This window comes from Calidris pugnax, unplaced genomic scaffold (genome assembly GCF_001431845.1).
Source record: "Calidris pugnax isolate Ruff unplaced genomic scaffold, ASM143184v1 scaffold2, whole genome shotgun sequence".
Taxonomy (NCBI): Eukaryota; Metazoa; Chordata; class Aves; order Charadriiformes; family Scolopacidae; genus Calidris; species Calidris pugnax.
The window spans coordinates 2,904,319-2,920,207 of NW_015090766.1; the positions used below are offsets into that span (position 1 = coordinate 2,904,319).

General features: G+C 39.5%; 1 protein-coding gene across 2 annotated transcripts in view; it reads right to left on the bottom strand.

Moving 5' to 3' along the window:
- The window catches only part of SLC35D2 (solute carrier family 35 (UDP-GlcNAc/UDP-glucose transporter), member D2), a 24,134-nt gene extending 8,251 nt beyond the window's left edge, over nt 1–15,883 (bottom strand). For both annotated transcript variants that reach the window (XM_014936261.1, XM_014936253.1), the window contains exons 1-8: nt 15,727–15,883; nt 13,373–13,406; nt 11,683–11,769; nt 8,848–8,915; nt 6,747–6,818; nt 4,752–4,820; nt 3,627–3,729; nt 2,175–2,267 (exon numbers count right to left, since the gene is read on the bottom strand). In XM_014936261.1, coding sequence (XP_014791747.1) covers nt 2,175–2,267; nt 3,627–3,729; nt 4,752–4,820; nt 6,747–6,818; nt 8,848–8,915; nt 11,683–11,769; nt 13,373–13,406; nt 15,727–15,860 — 660 coding nt within the window. In that variant the 5' untranslated portion in view covers nt 15,861–15,883. The remainder of the gene's footprint in view (nt 1–2,174; nt 2,268–3,626; nt 3,730–4,751; nt 4,821–6,746; nt 6,819–8,847; nt 8,916–11,682; nt 11,770–13,372; nt 13,407–15,726) is intronic.
- Between the last annotated feature and the right edge of the window lie 6 nt (nt 15,884–15,889).

Genomic DNA, 15,889 nt, shown 5'->3' on the forward strand with positions numbered 1-15,889 from the left:
CCAGCAGGTCAAGGGAAGTCATTCTCCCCCTCTACTCTGCACTGGTGAGGCCACAACTGGAGTACTGTGTCCAGTTCTGGGCTCCCCAGTTCAAGAGGGACAGGGAACTACTGGAAAGAGTCCAGCGTAGGGCTACAAAGATGATTCAAGGATTGGAGCATCTCCCTTATGAGGAGAGACTGAGAGAGCTGGGACTCTTTAGTCTGGAGAAGAGAAGGCTGAGGGGAGACCTTATCAACACCTACAAGTATCTCAAGGGAGGGTTGAAGGAGGAGGGAGCCAGACTCTTTTCAGTGGTTCCCACTGAGAGGACGAGGGGCAACGGGCACAAGTTGGAACATAAGAGGTTCCACTCAAATATGAGGAGAAACTTCTTCATGGTGAGGGTGACAGAGCCCTGGAACAGGCTGCCCAGGGAGGTTGTGGAGTCCCCTTCTTTGGAGATTTTCAAGACCCGCCTGGATGCAGTCCTGAGTAACATGCTCTAGCTCTAGGCAATCCTGCTTCAGCAGGGGAGTTGGACTAGATGATCTCTATGGTCCCTTCCAACTCTAGAAATTCAGTGAAAATTCAGAGCTGTGGCTAGCTGAGCCTTCACCACCTGACGTAATAGATGAGATGGATCTCAGGCAGCTCTGTCCTGCTAGAATTGTGCTGGCCTGCAAAAGCTGCAAGGTATTCCAGAGAGACACTCTGGGGCTTCTTTTCTCTTCCACTGCATCCAAAGCATCCGTTGCTTTCCTGTCCTCTTAGTTAGCCAGCTGCTGAAGGAGAACTGAATAACTGGGACACTCACAAACTGCAGTCTCTACAAGATGTGATAGCCACTGTTCTAGAACTAGCTGGTGGAGCAGAAGCAACCTCCCTACCACACAGACATGATACGGATATTTTGACTGGTGCAAGATACATGCTATGCATTGTCTGTGGTGGATCAAGGCAAAAAGCTCTCCTAGGGTAAAAGGAAGCCAGCTTCTATGGCCTGAAACTCTGCCAAATACAGCTGTTATCTACAATGATTTCTTGACTTTTCATCAGTATTTTTCTATTTTGTGTCTTTTTTCTTTGATAATTCCTATGCATCACATTGCCAGTAGTCATCCACATCATTTAATGAAGCTCTTAATATCAAATGACCAAGCCAATGAGAATGCCCAATAGGCATTATGCGTTTGTCTGATATTAATGTTTTCTTTTCAGGTAATTGAGCATTTATTTGTTTGTGACAAATCAACGTGGGGGCACAACACACTCTCTATTTTTTCCCATAGGATAAACCTAGCAACAAGGTACACTTCCCTGTCCGGTTCTCCCAAAATGTCTCCAGCTGTGTCTGCTGAGAAAGCAGTTGAAACCTGACAGCCACACAAACATGGCACCCACTACATCTGCCAAGTAGGGCATCAGCTGCATTTTCCTGAACTGGCAGAAGGTCATGCTGGACTTAATGTCACAAGAAGAGATTTCACAATAAGAGCGGACATAAATCCATCATTTTCAGGGAATGACGTTTTTTCCACTTACAGCAGACTTCTAAGAACGTAACGACAAAATTATGTGAGTCCAGGGCACAACATACAACAAAAGGATTTATGACAGCCCCAAGCTCTGTAACAATTTTCAATGGCAAATCTCAAACATTTCCGAAAAGGAATACAAAGTGTCTAGACTCATTCTAGTGGTAAGAAAAAGGCAACTCAGCAAGTCTGTGAGGGAGCCAGAAAAAAGCCAGCCTTCTGGTCTGATATTTCACGCGCCAGGACATACCGCTTACACTATTACAGTGTATTATGATTAGCTACAGAAAATCATGCTGTTGAGAATGGTAAATATAGGTTACCGAGTCTAAACAGGAAGGCTTGGAAATTGTCTGGTTTTGGTACTTGCCATCTCATTTTAGAGCATGGGGCAAATCACACAGTGCAATGGGATTCCCAACTAATTGCTCTAGCTGAAAGTCCCTAGTCATACACTAGTTCTCAACCTAAGATTCATATAAGGGGTATCACACAAATTCAGCTTCTCCTTAGAGTGAATAAGTTTTTACCTGTAAAGGGCAAGTCCAAGTCACATATTTCAAGAACTAGTCACTAACATGGAGATAGGACTACCTCTTTAAAAATAAGCAAACAAAAAGCTATTATCAGTCTGATATATGTAATATTGCTCCTTACCTGCTGAAAGTCTCCAGTAGAAAAGCTAATAATAACTGTTGGAATCACCATGAAACAAGCATTATAGAAAAGGACACCGTATTTTCCCAACTCCTGTGAAAATCAAAACATGGTGTTTGGAATTACAAGCCATTTGGGAGCAAAATACTAAATATTACTCTGGCAATCCTGAAATTATTGTCAATGAGTAGGCAAAGCATAGTACACTTCAACTTAAAATACAGGCCTGTGATTGTTGGGTTCAGTGTTTAGTTCTAAGCCCAGTTTCCACTTCCAGTCACTTTGTACACTCAGTAGAGTATTACTGCTCTGCTATACCTTGAAGTTTCTTTACAATACCAGCTAGTCAGAAAATTCCCAAGGCACTGGTTCAGAACTGCTTTTGTTTAGACTTCACATAAGTCTCTGCCGAGCCAAGGGATTACCTATTCCATCTACTGCAAATCAACAATGAAAGCATAAAGCAGGGTGGCTCCCTGGGACCAGCATAACAGGAAAATTAATGAATTCTGAGTCCTAGATGGAGCATCTCTAATCACTGGTAACTGATATAGCAACTTGAGGGATGCCATATATCCTGTTGGTTAACTTGCTTCACATGAAGGCAGAAGACTGGGGGAATGAAAAAGCAGCCTTCCCTTCCTCCAGATTCAGCCATACTACTTAGCAAATCTCTTCAGCTTATCTCTTGCTTTAAATGAAACCCCATTAAGTATGGGCAGAAAACTATGAGGCCATTACATGCTGCTCATAAAGAAAAATAGACAGTCTGGATTCAATGTGACTCCTGAGATTATTAAAAGGTATGTATTCCCACTGTACAGACTGAACCACAAAAGTCAGTGACAAAACCTCTATCCAGCATCTCCAAGACTACTCTTCACTATGGGTTGGTATGCTTCTATGGCACTCTATTTGAAAAGCAGCCTGCTCAATGTTTACATAAAGTATATTTTATAACGGTATCACCTAATTCTTTGGCATATCTGGTTTTGGTGTAGACTTGCTTTTAGATAGCCAAAAAAGATATCAGTTGTTGTGGTTATTGGCTCAAACCGGACAGGTCTCAGCTCCTAGCCACAAGTTTACTTTACATCAACCTCACTTAAAGTGTGTTTCTAGTCAAAAAGTCATGTTCCTTACATATATATATCAAGGTTGCAGCCAAACAATTTGCTTTTGGTTTAGATTTATTTTTTAGCCAAAAAAACCCCATCAAACAGTGTTTTAAAGCCACTACAACTCTACCTAAAAGACTTATCTAAGCCTGAGATACTAATAACAATTTCTTCCCAGGCTGTTCTGTATTAAGGATGCATATATCACCTGAAATATGAAAGGAAATGAAACTAATTATCAGTTCATAACTGTATATTCGTATAGTCATATAATAAGAAACCCATTGTTACCATACTGTCATAACATTAAATTCAGCCATCACCCCTCAGTTACCTTTGGATCAATTTTCTGCTTTGTGTAAACTCCATTTGCCGCTGTGAAGATATCATTTAGCAATACAAATGTGTAACCCTCCAGATTAAAAGACAGATCAGACCTGTGAAAAAAATAGTATTGTAAATAAGCAAAGTGTATACAGTGCATTGCATTACCTAGTGAAATAACATAAATGAGGAAATGTAATCCCGAGAACTCCAGCAAGCCACAAGTTTTCCTTTATGCCTTCTTTGTAAGTCAAGGTACTTTATATTTCTCCAGTCACAGGTCCATCACAAATGAGTCAACAGGGAGTTCCCAGTACTCGGTGTGGAAGTGGAAAAGTTCAGTTTTGTTCTGTTAAAAATTCCATCTGTCTCGATCCTGACAACCTGTCCAATTATTACTGAGTATACTTATCTATTCCTTTTAACACAAAAAGTAGCTAGGGAATAAAGTCTGACTATTTGTTTTTTACAGTCAGACCAGACATATTGTCATCTTTTCTGTTTTGACTAGTTACCTTGTGCATATAGGGTAATTCATTTAATAGGACATGGATTTATCTGAGTCACATCACATGGAAATTATTTACCTTTGTACACAGCAAAGCCAAGAAACAAAAAAGAACATCACAATTCCAGTTAAGTAAAGGAGTATCCAAACAAAAAGAAAACAGAGGAAACTATATGCAAGTCCTTTGTAAACTTAACCTCACCTTTGTTGTTCAAAGTTATTAAAAAAACTAGACTAAATCAAAACAATATTTGACAACAAAAAAATCAGTCTTTCTGAAGAACGAAAGAAAAAGAATATATTTTTCTAATATTATTAAAATTCACTGATACTATGAAATAAAAGCAACATTCCTCACACAATTTGAACTTTGCCACATTTATGATCCTGCAAACATGGAAAACCTTTTGGGGAAAAAAGAAGCACACAAATACTTCCAGCTGGAGTTAAATTTTTCCCTTTTTATTCCTGCACCTCCCAATGATGTCAGTAGAGAGATTTTTCCAAATCAACTTAATCCAGAGCAACTAATCTCAACCTAAGTTTACTTGAAACTTAATAAGGAAAAAATCCTGCTGTTGTCCTTTCTCTCATAACATGACTTTGTATAACAAATGAAAACCTTACCCAGCTGCTATGAAAGCCCCAAGAATGATGGCAAATACGCTGACTACAATACTCAGTGGGTATCGTTTCCTGTAGACAAAAATTAGACAGTTCACATTTTCATTATTTGAAAAGGAGATTAAAGTTTCCTGCCTGAAAAGTTTCAAAGCAATTAGTAATAACAGAGCATTTAACTGGAGGGCATAGTCTTGGTAACCTTACAGAAGCAATGTGATTGACCATGTGCCATGTTATCAGAGCTTGGCCCTGAGAACAGAGATTGAAAAAGCATCGTAAGCAATCCACTGCTAGATAATTTTAAAAGTAAAGATTAAAGGTTTAAAGTAACAGCGCTGGAACAAACTGTAATTTACTGTGTATTGGTATTCAGAATGGACATACTTCAGTGTCTTCCAGTAATCAAGAAAATCACTATGCATTTCTCATGTTTTTCATCTCACCTTTCTTTGAGAAGACCCTGTATAGCACACTTTCTGGGCAATTTTTTAGATAGATACTTATTTTAAAGTCAAACTGAAAACTTGTACTTGAAAGGAAAAGCACGGAAGATTATCATATTCTTTACTTCATCTACATCAGCTCTGCCAAAGAGTAGGGAAAAGCATACTGTAAAACTATTTTGCTTCTTACACCTGAATTACTTTATTTAGAAATGTCTCAAGTACTTATTTTTGTACCATGCTGCAGTGTGTCTTACAGACATTCCCCTAGTCATTCTCCCAGGCTAGTCTCCAGCTCTGAGCTAACCTGTGAAAAAAGATTCACCAAAACAAAAATGTACAATGCCCTTGCAGAAATCCTGTTTGTCGAAGGAGCATAGATGAGGACCACTGTCCCAACAATAAAGCTGTATGTAGTCTCTAGATATATTAGGCTTTGATCACCATGACTCTTGACAGTAGCAACCAAAACCTTCACTGCTTTTCAAATCCTGACATAAACCAGCACAGAGTCTCTGGAGTCCTTTCATTTTCAGCCCTAAGGAAATACACTGCAGCAGTCTGTATGAATACAGTGTTCTGCTCTTAAGCTTCCATTAGGTTAGGGGATTGCTTACAGTCATACACCACATTGCTGTAGTCCAGCTGATGACAGCCTCACTGACTCACATTTTCCTCACTTGTTTGCAGGAGTCGCCAGGCCAACAGGAGAAGACAACAAGTTCTGCTTGCCCTGTGAGAACTCAAAACTAGAAAAGAATCCCGGAGCATCCTCAATTATGAATCACATTGATAACTGTTGTTTCAGCCAAAAGGAGAGGAAAGTCTGCTTGGGGGCTTTTTGAAAATCTTTTTCCCTGACCATCACTCTCACGTTGCCTGGGTTCAGCTTCAACAAGCTCTTTTCCTCTTGTGATCTCACCTTAACCAAGCACAAGACATCTGGATAGAACGATGATGGTGATAAAGCATGATGTATTTATATTCATGTTCTTCCAAGTCAGTACAACTGAAACTAGTGAACCCAAGCTGCAACAGCATACTGTTCTTAATTTCTCATTAAAAATAGTAGAGGTATCCATAACTAAGGAGTTTTCTGATCTAACCGCACACTGGTAGATACCATTTTGCTTCATTAAAGTAGTATGGTTTTAGACTTGGCCTAGAAAGTTACTCTACATAAGCAGACTGCCATACCATCATCACTGTTTTGTGATATAAGGATCCATCCGTTTGAAGCAGTATGCAACTTAACGGCCTCCAAGAAGAGACACAAAAAATAACTAACAGCATCTTAAGTTGTGCTCTCCCTACATGATTCCTGTGTAACAGTCAAGAGAAGAAGCTGTGTAAATGAGAAAAAGCTTATTTTTTTTCCTGTATTCACTAAAATGCATGCATCAGTCTTCAGAAAAGCTACTTAAAACCACATTATTTGCTTTTCTCTACTTGTCAGTAAAAAGCACTTATTCTGTATTCTGAGGAGATGCCACAAGTAATCCATTTGATATGATCTAAAATAAAGGTATCTTAAATGAAAAAAAAAAAGGATCACCCAAGTATGATGATTTCCAGCAGTAAAGTAAGTGGAATGGTAAACTTCCTGAGCACTGTAAACATCGGCAAACTGTCAAAAAAAAAAGATAAAAATCCAAGCATAACATCAGATTAACAGCATTTTAATGTTCTAATTCTTATCTAACTTTATTAACCAGAGGATGAAACTGTTAGTCCAGCAATAAGCAACCAAAACAAATTCATGGCCACTTAGCATATAGAAAAAAATGTCAGTCTGACACTAGAGACAGATTAGATAACCAAATCACTGAAAAATAAGATCTGCCAGTTTGTAAAACAATGCAACTGGCTACCTTTTAAAAGGTCCCTCTGCATGAGTGAAATTGAATATAAAAACTACTTCTACCTGCCATAGCCCCTATGAAATACTTCTTTTGTAGAATTCATGGGCAAGGCAAGTAAAAATTATTTCTATTGTAAACTTAAAGGACGCGATATAAACCCATCTCTGAAAACATAGAACAAACACAAAATACAAAGCTAACATGCTTAGTAAACAAGCTGTACTTTCCAAAAAGTCAAATAGATCCACAAGAAAAAAATCAGAGAAAGTACAACAAACATGAAAAGTAGGACCAGCTGCAACTACCAAACTAACAGCTACTTTAGAACAACATATTGTTGGTCTACATGAAGTAATGCAGTTGGAAACCTTTTCAATTAATTTGAGAAAAGACTTGCATCTGACACTGGAAATCTGATAGAGTGGCCATATGGAACAATTAATCCTCTGCTTTAAGTAGCTATTACCAACTGCATTAATAAATGATACAAATCCTAACACAGAGTTTAATCACTTGAAACCACACACATTTTGAAGTTATGCATAGGATCATCTACATCTTACAGACAACCCAAACAAGGTGGAAAACTTCATACTGTAAACAAGTGTTACATAATGTAACAAAATGTTAATGGTAAAACCACTGCAGTCATTCTTACTTTTCTGTTATAAAATTTAGTTACGAATGGTAAATCTAAAAGAGGTATGTCAGCCACAGGGGGAAAAGATGGTGCACTTATGTTGAAAACTACCTACTAAACTTTTTATTTTAAAATTACAGTTAGGGAAATGGGAAAGAAGAACCCATGAATCAAACTTTTACAGGACTGAAACTGCTTTCATATTTACATTGGCTGAAGTGCAACTAGGAACAGTACTGCTGAAGTCTTTATGTCTGCCTCAACAGTCAGTTCAGTGGAACAACTGAATGCGTACAACAAAGAGATGCAGAATCAGGCATCTAATATTGCTAGTCAGAGAAAATTAATTCTATAAATAAAAAGAAATGTAAACAAATTAAAAGTTGTACATGTTATCTCCCAGCATCTGTCTCAAAGCTATGAAATGCTGAAAATGTGAAAAATTCTCCATCTAGGTTACTTCAAAATCCTCGGAAGCCTGTAATAACATAAAAGAAACCACTGCAATGGTAGTGCTGTATCTTCCAATCCTGGTGCAGCCATCATGCTTCTGCACCTCTCTTCCCCAGAATATTTGGTCATTCAATCTATTACAGCAGGCCCTCTAAATAACTTACATCTTTTTAGTACTAGCATGGAAGCAACTCTCATAAATCTATGCTTACAGGCATAGAGTAGCCAGTGAGCCCTTCAGAAATCTCTTGGTGCTCAGAAGGGCTAGGCCACCACCACCACCCCACTGTTTTTCCATCTCTTGGTGACTCCTAAATAATCTGTAGCGATGTTATGGCATAAATCTTTTCCTTCTTCTTTCTTCAAAAAGGTCTTTCTTACAGCTTTCAAACTCTCTCCTCTTGCCACACAGGAAGAGGTGGATGCTTGGGTGGGAGGGGAAAGTGAAAGCACTTTTATTGTCACAGAGAAGTATTGTGATTTTCTGTTGGTACAGGCCTGGCTAAGCCCCCCTTAAAGAAAGCATACAACTTGTAAACAGATCAAATGTTTGGGTAAGAATTTCATAGTAGTATCAGGGGTTTAGACAGACAGACATCATATGCATTTAAGTCCCTACACTCTTCTCTAGTGATTTTTCACTTCCAGAAAAGAAAAGAGTAAAATCCAAAGAGTTTACTTATAACTTCTGTTTACTGTACCTGAGTTTGCTGGTACTTGATAAACCACTTAAGTGGTTTCCAACATAAATCAGAGGTAGAGGAAACAACTGCAATAAAATTAAAAGCACAACTCAGATTATTATGTTTTGAAGCATCGTTGAGAAACTTTACTTGATAGAATTTAATAGCTGTAATATCAAGTGCACTTTTAGCAAGGAAGAGGGTTTTTTCAAGGAAAAAAAAAATTTGAGTATGTTGTAAACTGAGCTGCAGCTCTATTCATGTGACCATGCACGATGATTTCATTAGAAGAGTTGCAATCTACCTCTAATGGGACTCAGACTCCATAGTAAATGTTAATCAGGTTTATTTTAATTACACTAATCCTCAGATTAATACCCATTCTAACACTTGAATTTTAGGTATAAAAGTAATATTAATAACAGCAGTTAAATAAGCAGAAGAACAAGTGGAATAAAACAATGAATATACTGCTAAGTATGCTGTGCTTCTCTAGGTACTCCACATGTATTAGTATGCCTGGAAAATATACCACTTTAGATCTACCCAACAAATTTTGCTACGTGACATACTAGAAACAAAAAGTAAGTAGGGGTTAAATAAACTTTACCTTTTTGTTGCTTCTTGCATAATAAGACTGACTCACACAGAACTATATGGCCCCTAACACAATACAGAGAAACAACAACAGAACTTCAGAGGCTAAAGAAAATGTACAAGAAGTCAGGGATCTCTATGCAACATTCAGCTGCAGCTTAAAGCTGTTAATTCTCCCACTACAGAAGAGTTGCAGAAGATTAAAAGCAACCAAAGTAAGATTATAAGCAATCCAAGTAAGCAACGGGGAGAAAGTTGGTGTGTACATCTCATTCTATTTACTATCAGTCAAGCAGAGCCAAAATGGCAGAAAGACAAAACAGATCCTCTATCCTAACATGTGTAATAGTTTCTGTTGTGCCTACACACACTTCAGGAGATGCTGTGTGTGTTGGAGGCTATGTCCTCATTGTGTGCTGGAAATGCATATAGAGGAGTGGGCTGTACTTTGTCTGTGTTAAAAATTCTACATTTCTTTTACAGCAAAGAGGAGAAGGGAGAAAAGTGCAGTTAAAGTTAACTTTTAAATGAAAGTAATAGTAAAAGTAAACAGGACTACAAACAGGAGTAAAAGTACAATAAATATTCAGCCTGCTCACATAAGTTCGCAAAAATTTTGTAACACACTATCTGTTCAGCAGATTTTTATTTAGAAAAATTTGTTTCATTTCATTCATAGGATGAAAACAGAGCTAACATTACATTCTCTTTCCTCTGGACTTCGTCTGTTGTGAAGACAAAATTACAATACCCAGCACAACATCAGAGATCAGTGAAATATTTACTTTAAAAGGGTCAAGAATTCCAAAGCTTCATCACTAAAATAAGCATGTTGCTACTTTAAAACTCTAGCTGAAAGCACGCAGGATCTAAATCAGCCCAGGAGTAAAAAGCAATGACAATCTTGGTGTCAATGAAGGCAGAAGTTGTCAAAAGAATAAACAGTCAGTCAAAAGGTGTTTTAGAAAGTAAAGAAATCAACAATGAGCAACCCAGCTGATTCACTATGACTAGTCAAATCCAGCACTACAAGCATGTTCTGGATGCTGCAGTGTCAACTGCGCCCAGCACACGCAGGAAAGTCTTCCAAAGGATAGATATTATTAGAACAAAGAAAATGAGTGGTGTATTTTTTTAATGCATTTGTACTGATGTTAAAGTGAAGGCAACAGCAGAGAGAGAGAGTAGTGGGACTGGAGGAGGTGGAAGGAAGAAATTTCTTGAGGTCTCAACAAGCTGTTTATACACAGAACTCAAAACTGCCCACTGGGAAACCTTACTCTTTCATATTTTTGAAAAAATAAGCGCTGCCCATTTTATAATTGATGCTATAGATATTCCTGCAAGATTTTCACATGCAGAAATGCCAACGATTTCAACATGCATTAAGAATAAGCAGCATTCACTAATGGCTGCGAGATGTTTATAGTAAAACTCATACTGATAGCAAGACAAGATTCTGCAATGAAGATGCTGGCCTGAAAAGCTGATATCTGAGCCCTTCAGCAGAGCTTGGAGCTAACTCCCTCCGTATCCCTGAGCAAACACTGACCAATACCTTGCAGCAAGCCATAAAAGCACAGGTTTATGCATCAAAGTAAAGCTCCAGCAACATTGCACCATGGACATAAAAATCTACATGGATCATCACAGTTCCCAATCTGAGATAAATAAAAGACTCTCTCATATTTTCTCTGTCCTGTCTCTTTAGACTATACACACTTAAGGTCTGCATGATGCAGCCCACCCCCACCTACAGTGTTTTCAATGAGGGTTATTTCAGCCCCTCCCTATGTAGTCTTATGGTTGAAGCCAACTTTTGGTCTATCACGTACTCTTTCACTATTGTTTTATCACGTCCCTTTCAACTTTCCAAGCAGCCTTTCTCCCTTCATGCTGTGATCAAAATTCTTTCTAAAACACAGATGTCCCATCAATCCCACAGGCAGCTGTATACATCCAGAAAAATACTTCAGGAATTTGAAGGAGTTGCATCCGGCTGTATGAAGGTACAGCACCCTTTCCCATGTAGTGCATAACAACATGGCACCAGATTGCTCTGCCAACAAAAGGCCAGAATATGGCAGTGAAATTAAAATGATCAAATCCAATATTAAATGAAACAAAGATACAAATAATCACATTTGACAAAAGCAGATTTTTTTTTTCTGTTCTTCTATCTTGTCTCCATAAGAAAGAATGCCACTACAAAAAGTAACATTTTCTTATTAGTATCAAGGCCTACGTAATCCTTACCTTCACAGGTATACTTTTATCAAAATCAGGGAAGTGGACAATCTTATTCAGTTTTGACACATACAATATAAGTATAGTGGCTGCCATCTAAACAAGAAGAAAAAACAAGAAGTCATGTAAGTGCAAAATTGTAATGTACAAATGAAATAATTCCATTAAAGACAAAATCTTTGTATGAATTTGACAAATTATTTTTGTATTATGTATTTCTTTCAATGAACAACACAGCACACAATTAATAAACTGGAGCAACTTAATTCTTATCAATTTTGCAAGTACAATATAGACATATGCTTTACTAGCTTGAGAAAATTAGTGGCACCCTGTGAAACAATGCATGCTGAGAATGAGCTGAGAAAATAAAACAGGACATGAGCCCAGAATAATCATTCTATTTCCGCTCAGATTGTTGTTTAGTCTGTGAAATCACTCCTACAGCTTTTTTCAGTAATGTGGGACAGGGGCTGTGCATTGATCAGTCTGTTGACAACTGGATGAAGAAATAATAAAGATACAGACCTAATGAAGCATTTGAGCAATCACGTTTGAATGAAGTATTTGAGCAATCGCATACCATAAGAGTTTATGCTGGCTTCAGGGATTAAAAAAGAAAAAAAATTCCATATGCATAAATACAATAATTGGCTATCTAGAGGATGAGGGGGAGTCATGTTCTGCAGGCTAAAGCGTTACACCATATTATATGCAGCTTACAAAGCGTTCAGGGAAACCCTGGAAGGATCAGTCAACAAAAAATGGAAATGTCATTTACTCTTATGTTCTGCAAAGAAACAAAGTCATATCATTGCCCTTAACATGAATTAAGGCCACAATTTCTAGACTTTGGCTTCCACTGAAACACAATGTGTGGTTCCTTGATTAGTTTGGATGTGTGTCTCTTTCCCCCTCTCACACAGCAAAGACTTGACAAGACATTTTACTCTATCCAGCACCAAACAGTGGAGATGTCAGACTTGCAGTATCCTGTTTTCACCTCCTCCCCACTACCCCCTAGCTTGTAACCTTGGCAGAAAGTAAATCCTCTCTTTTAAGTGTATTTGCCTTAACAACACTTGCTTCAAGGCTCCATCTTCCCCAGCCATCTCTCTGCAAAGTCACACGTTCTTTTTTTATGGACCACGCACACAAACATTTGAACTTTTGTTTTACTATGACGCCTACTAACAACAAAAATAACAAAAAACATACTTCTACTACAGTACTGCAAATTGTCTACAGGAAAATATAGCAGCAAAGAACCAAAACTGTGTGACAGTCCTGCCGGAAAACTGATGGGAAAGGGGGAAGAGATTTTGTTGGACTACAAATAGGGACAGCATCCCTGCATATAATCCACAAATTATCAAGGACTCTCATAGAATCTATGCACTTGCTAGAACAAATCCTGATAGTTTTGAAGGCCAGATCTCTTCATTACTGAACTCTACAAGGGGAAATAAATGTCAGTTCCAGTACTTTACATGACTCTTCCCAGGTAATAGTTTTAACTTTAGCTGAAACCTCCTTATCTCACTACAACAAATCACTCTTCCTTACAGTGTATCTAATCCAGAAGACAAGCAGTGCAGTATAACAGAGATTTCCTCCCCCAACAATATATTTCTATGCTAACATTAGTTTAACTTACAAAATAATACGTGAATTTAGTATGCTTTACTTGTGAACATACCTGTCCAATTCCAAGAAACATTGGTGATGGGAAGCTGAAAAGCATAAACAGGTATTTAATTGTGAGGAAACAAAAAGCAAATAAAAAAGAAGGAAAAACAATTTTAAAAGGAGTTTAAATTTAGCACCAAAGTCAATAACTATGTACAGTGGATGACTGGCCTGTCTTTCAGAAGAGCTCAGGAACTGCTACACTTATGGGAGTTCTAATGTTTTATTTCTACAGCAAAACATCTTGCATCTAAGTATTATAGCATAATGCACAGCTGAACAATTCTAAATTGCTAATTGTTTGGGGGATACTTGTAAGTGAAGGTAACACACTTGGAGAACTCTTAAAAATGCATTGTTTTTTGAGTGGCTTCACTATACATCCTGAGATGGTACAATGAAGTTATATTTCTTGCACTTGCCCTAACTTGGAAGCTTATCTCCACAGCCCAAACACACTAGCAATATGTTTCTGTGAAAAGAAAACACCTAGGTAAATGTTGTCCATTTACATTCAAATGTTCAACATCTACAGATGTTGAAACATCTATCGTCTGCTAAAACAGTTAAATTCCTACCATGAACCTTCAGTTAGCTTTAGCTGAAAGCATGGATACTTGAATGTTAAGAAAGCAGAAACTTTAGCAGGACACCTGAAGAGCCTGAGTGCCTCCATTTTTCCCCTAAATCTACATCAAGTTGAAACCAATAAAAGCGTGGCAGTAACTGCTAATTCTCTGTATGTACAATGAAATACAAGCAAAGAAGTTAGTTATGATGGATGGCTGCTTTATGCCACAACCAGCCATGTCTGGAGCCTCTCTGCCCAAAAGTCAAGGAGCTCCCTGAACATGATGGCTCCTGTTGCCTCCTGAGAGTCTCATTGCATTTTGCTGGACTGCCCTGTCAGGGACGTTCACACACCAACCTGCATCCGGGGAATCTAAATAAAACCCATTTCATTCGCTGTGCGCTAAGGCAGGCCCAGGTTCTCACCAAGCTTTGTAATTTTCCATTTATCAAGGCTCCTTGAGGTTGTAGTTACTTATCGCAGAAGCCACCAGGAACTGCTATACTGCTACTTGGTGTGCTGTGAGGGGCACATCACAAATGAGTGTGACTGGGACAGGAATATAGCATTAGCAAAAGACAAAAAACGCTCTGAATGACAGCAGGAAAGCCATAAGAACACTAGAGTCATAACACAAATAGTTAGGAGCAGCCAGTAGTAAAAGAGATGCTGGAAAACAGAGGTATTAGGGAAGAAAGAAAAAAAAAAAAAGAGTAGAAGGAGCAGGACTTAATCATGTGACACATTAACAGCTACACCATATAAATATGGAGACTTCACTCATCTCTACTACACAGATTTCTCCAGACATTTTTGATTTGCAGAGCCCTACACATTCCCAGCAATGCTGTAAGCTCTTTACACAAAAAATTAGGCTTACTGACGGGTGTGTTGTCCTTGATTATCTCCCATGGATGTGCTAGATGTATGCCAGGGATTTACCAGGAGATGCAGACTGTATGATGAAAACCACAATAAAATAAAAAACCCCAGCTTGCCTCATCTGTCATTTCTGGGAGATGTTCTACGCAGCTTTTACACTGAACATTAGAAAATAACAGCAAGTTTTGCTGTTTAACTTCTTTCCTTTTGTTTTGTTGGGTTTTTTTTCCTTTACTGTTTCTAGTTCATAACGTGGCAAAACACAGCAAAAGCAGAGCAAGCCTTTTAAGCAAAGAATACTGATAGTGATATTGATTTATTGACAATACCACCGTTACAGGATGACAATCCCATATGGGGTGCCCCATCAAGTCACAGGCGTAGTTTTAAGAGATTTTTCTGCGGTTTGCTTCCCATTTCTGGCTGCCTCAGAAAAGAATGGTGCTGGCAGGAAGGTTAACAAGCCGGGCAGCAACAGTTAGGGGAAAAGCTGCTTCCCTGAAGGGTCCGAGCCGGTGTGACCAGTGAAACACCAGCCTCCAGGCTGGGGATAACGGGTAGCTTTCGAGGGAAAGACCAGCAGCTTTCCAAAAACCGCCTGCCCGGGACTCGGCCGCCGGGTGGTGTTGTAGAAGCACGATGTACCGGGTATAAAGGCGGTCTGGAACGAGAGGAGCCGACCCCGGGCTCCGGCACACGCCCCAACATCTCCGGCGCTGCAAGCGGCGGCTGCGCCAGCTGATCCCCGCGCCCGGGGCCGCAACGACGCCCCCGAGTTATACTCAGGGTCGTGAAAACACCTCCTCGGCGCCGTCCGGAGCCTGCCCTCACCGGGAGAAGAGCGACAGTGCCGCCGGGATGGCCGGGCCGGGGCAGGCCCCGCCGCGGCCTGCGGCCCGCCCGGCCCTCACCTGTAGGCGCTGAGCAGGGCCTTGTTGACCAGGACGATGAGGAAGGAACACGTCCCATAGAAGAGGGCCGAGAGCACCCTGGGCAGCGCCGAGCCGCCGCCCGCCACCTCCCCCGCGGCCTGCCCGGCGCTCATGGCGGCGAGAAGCGGCGGCGCCGGGCAGC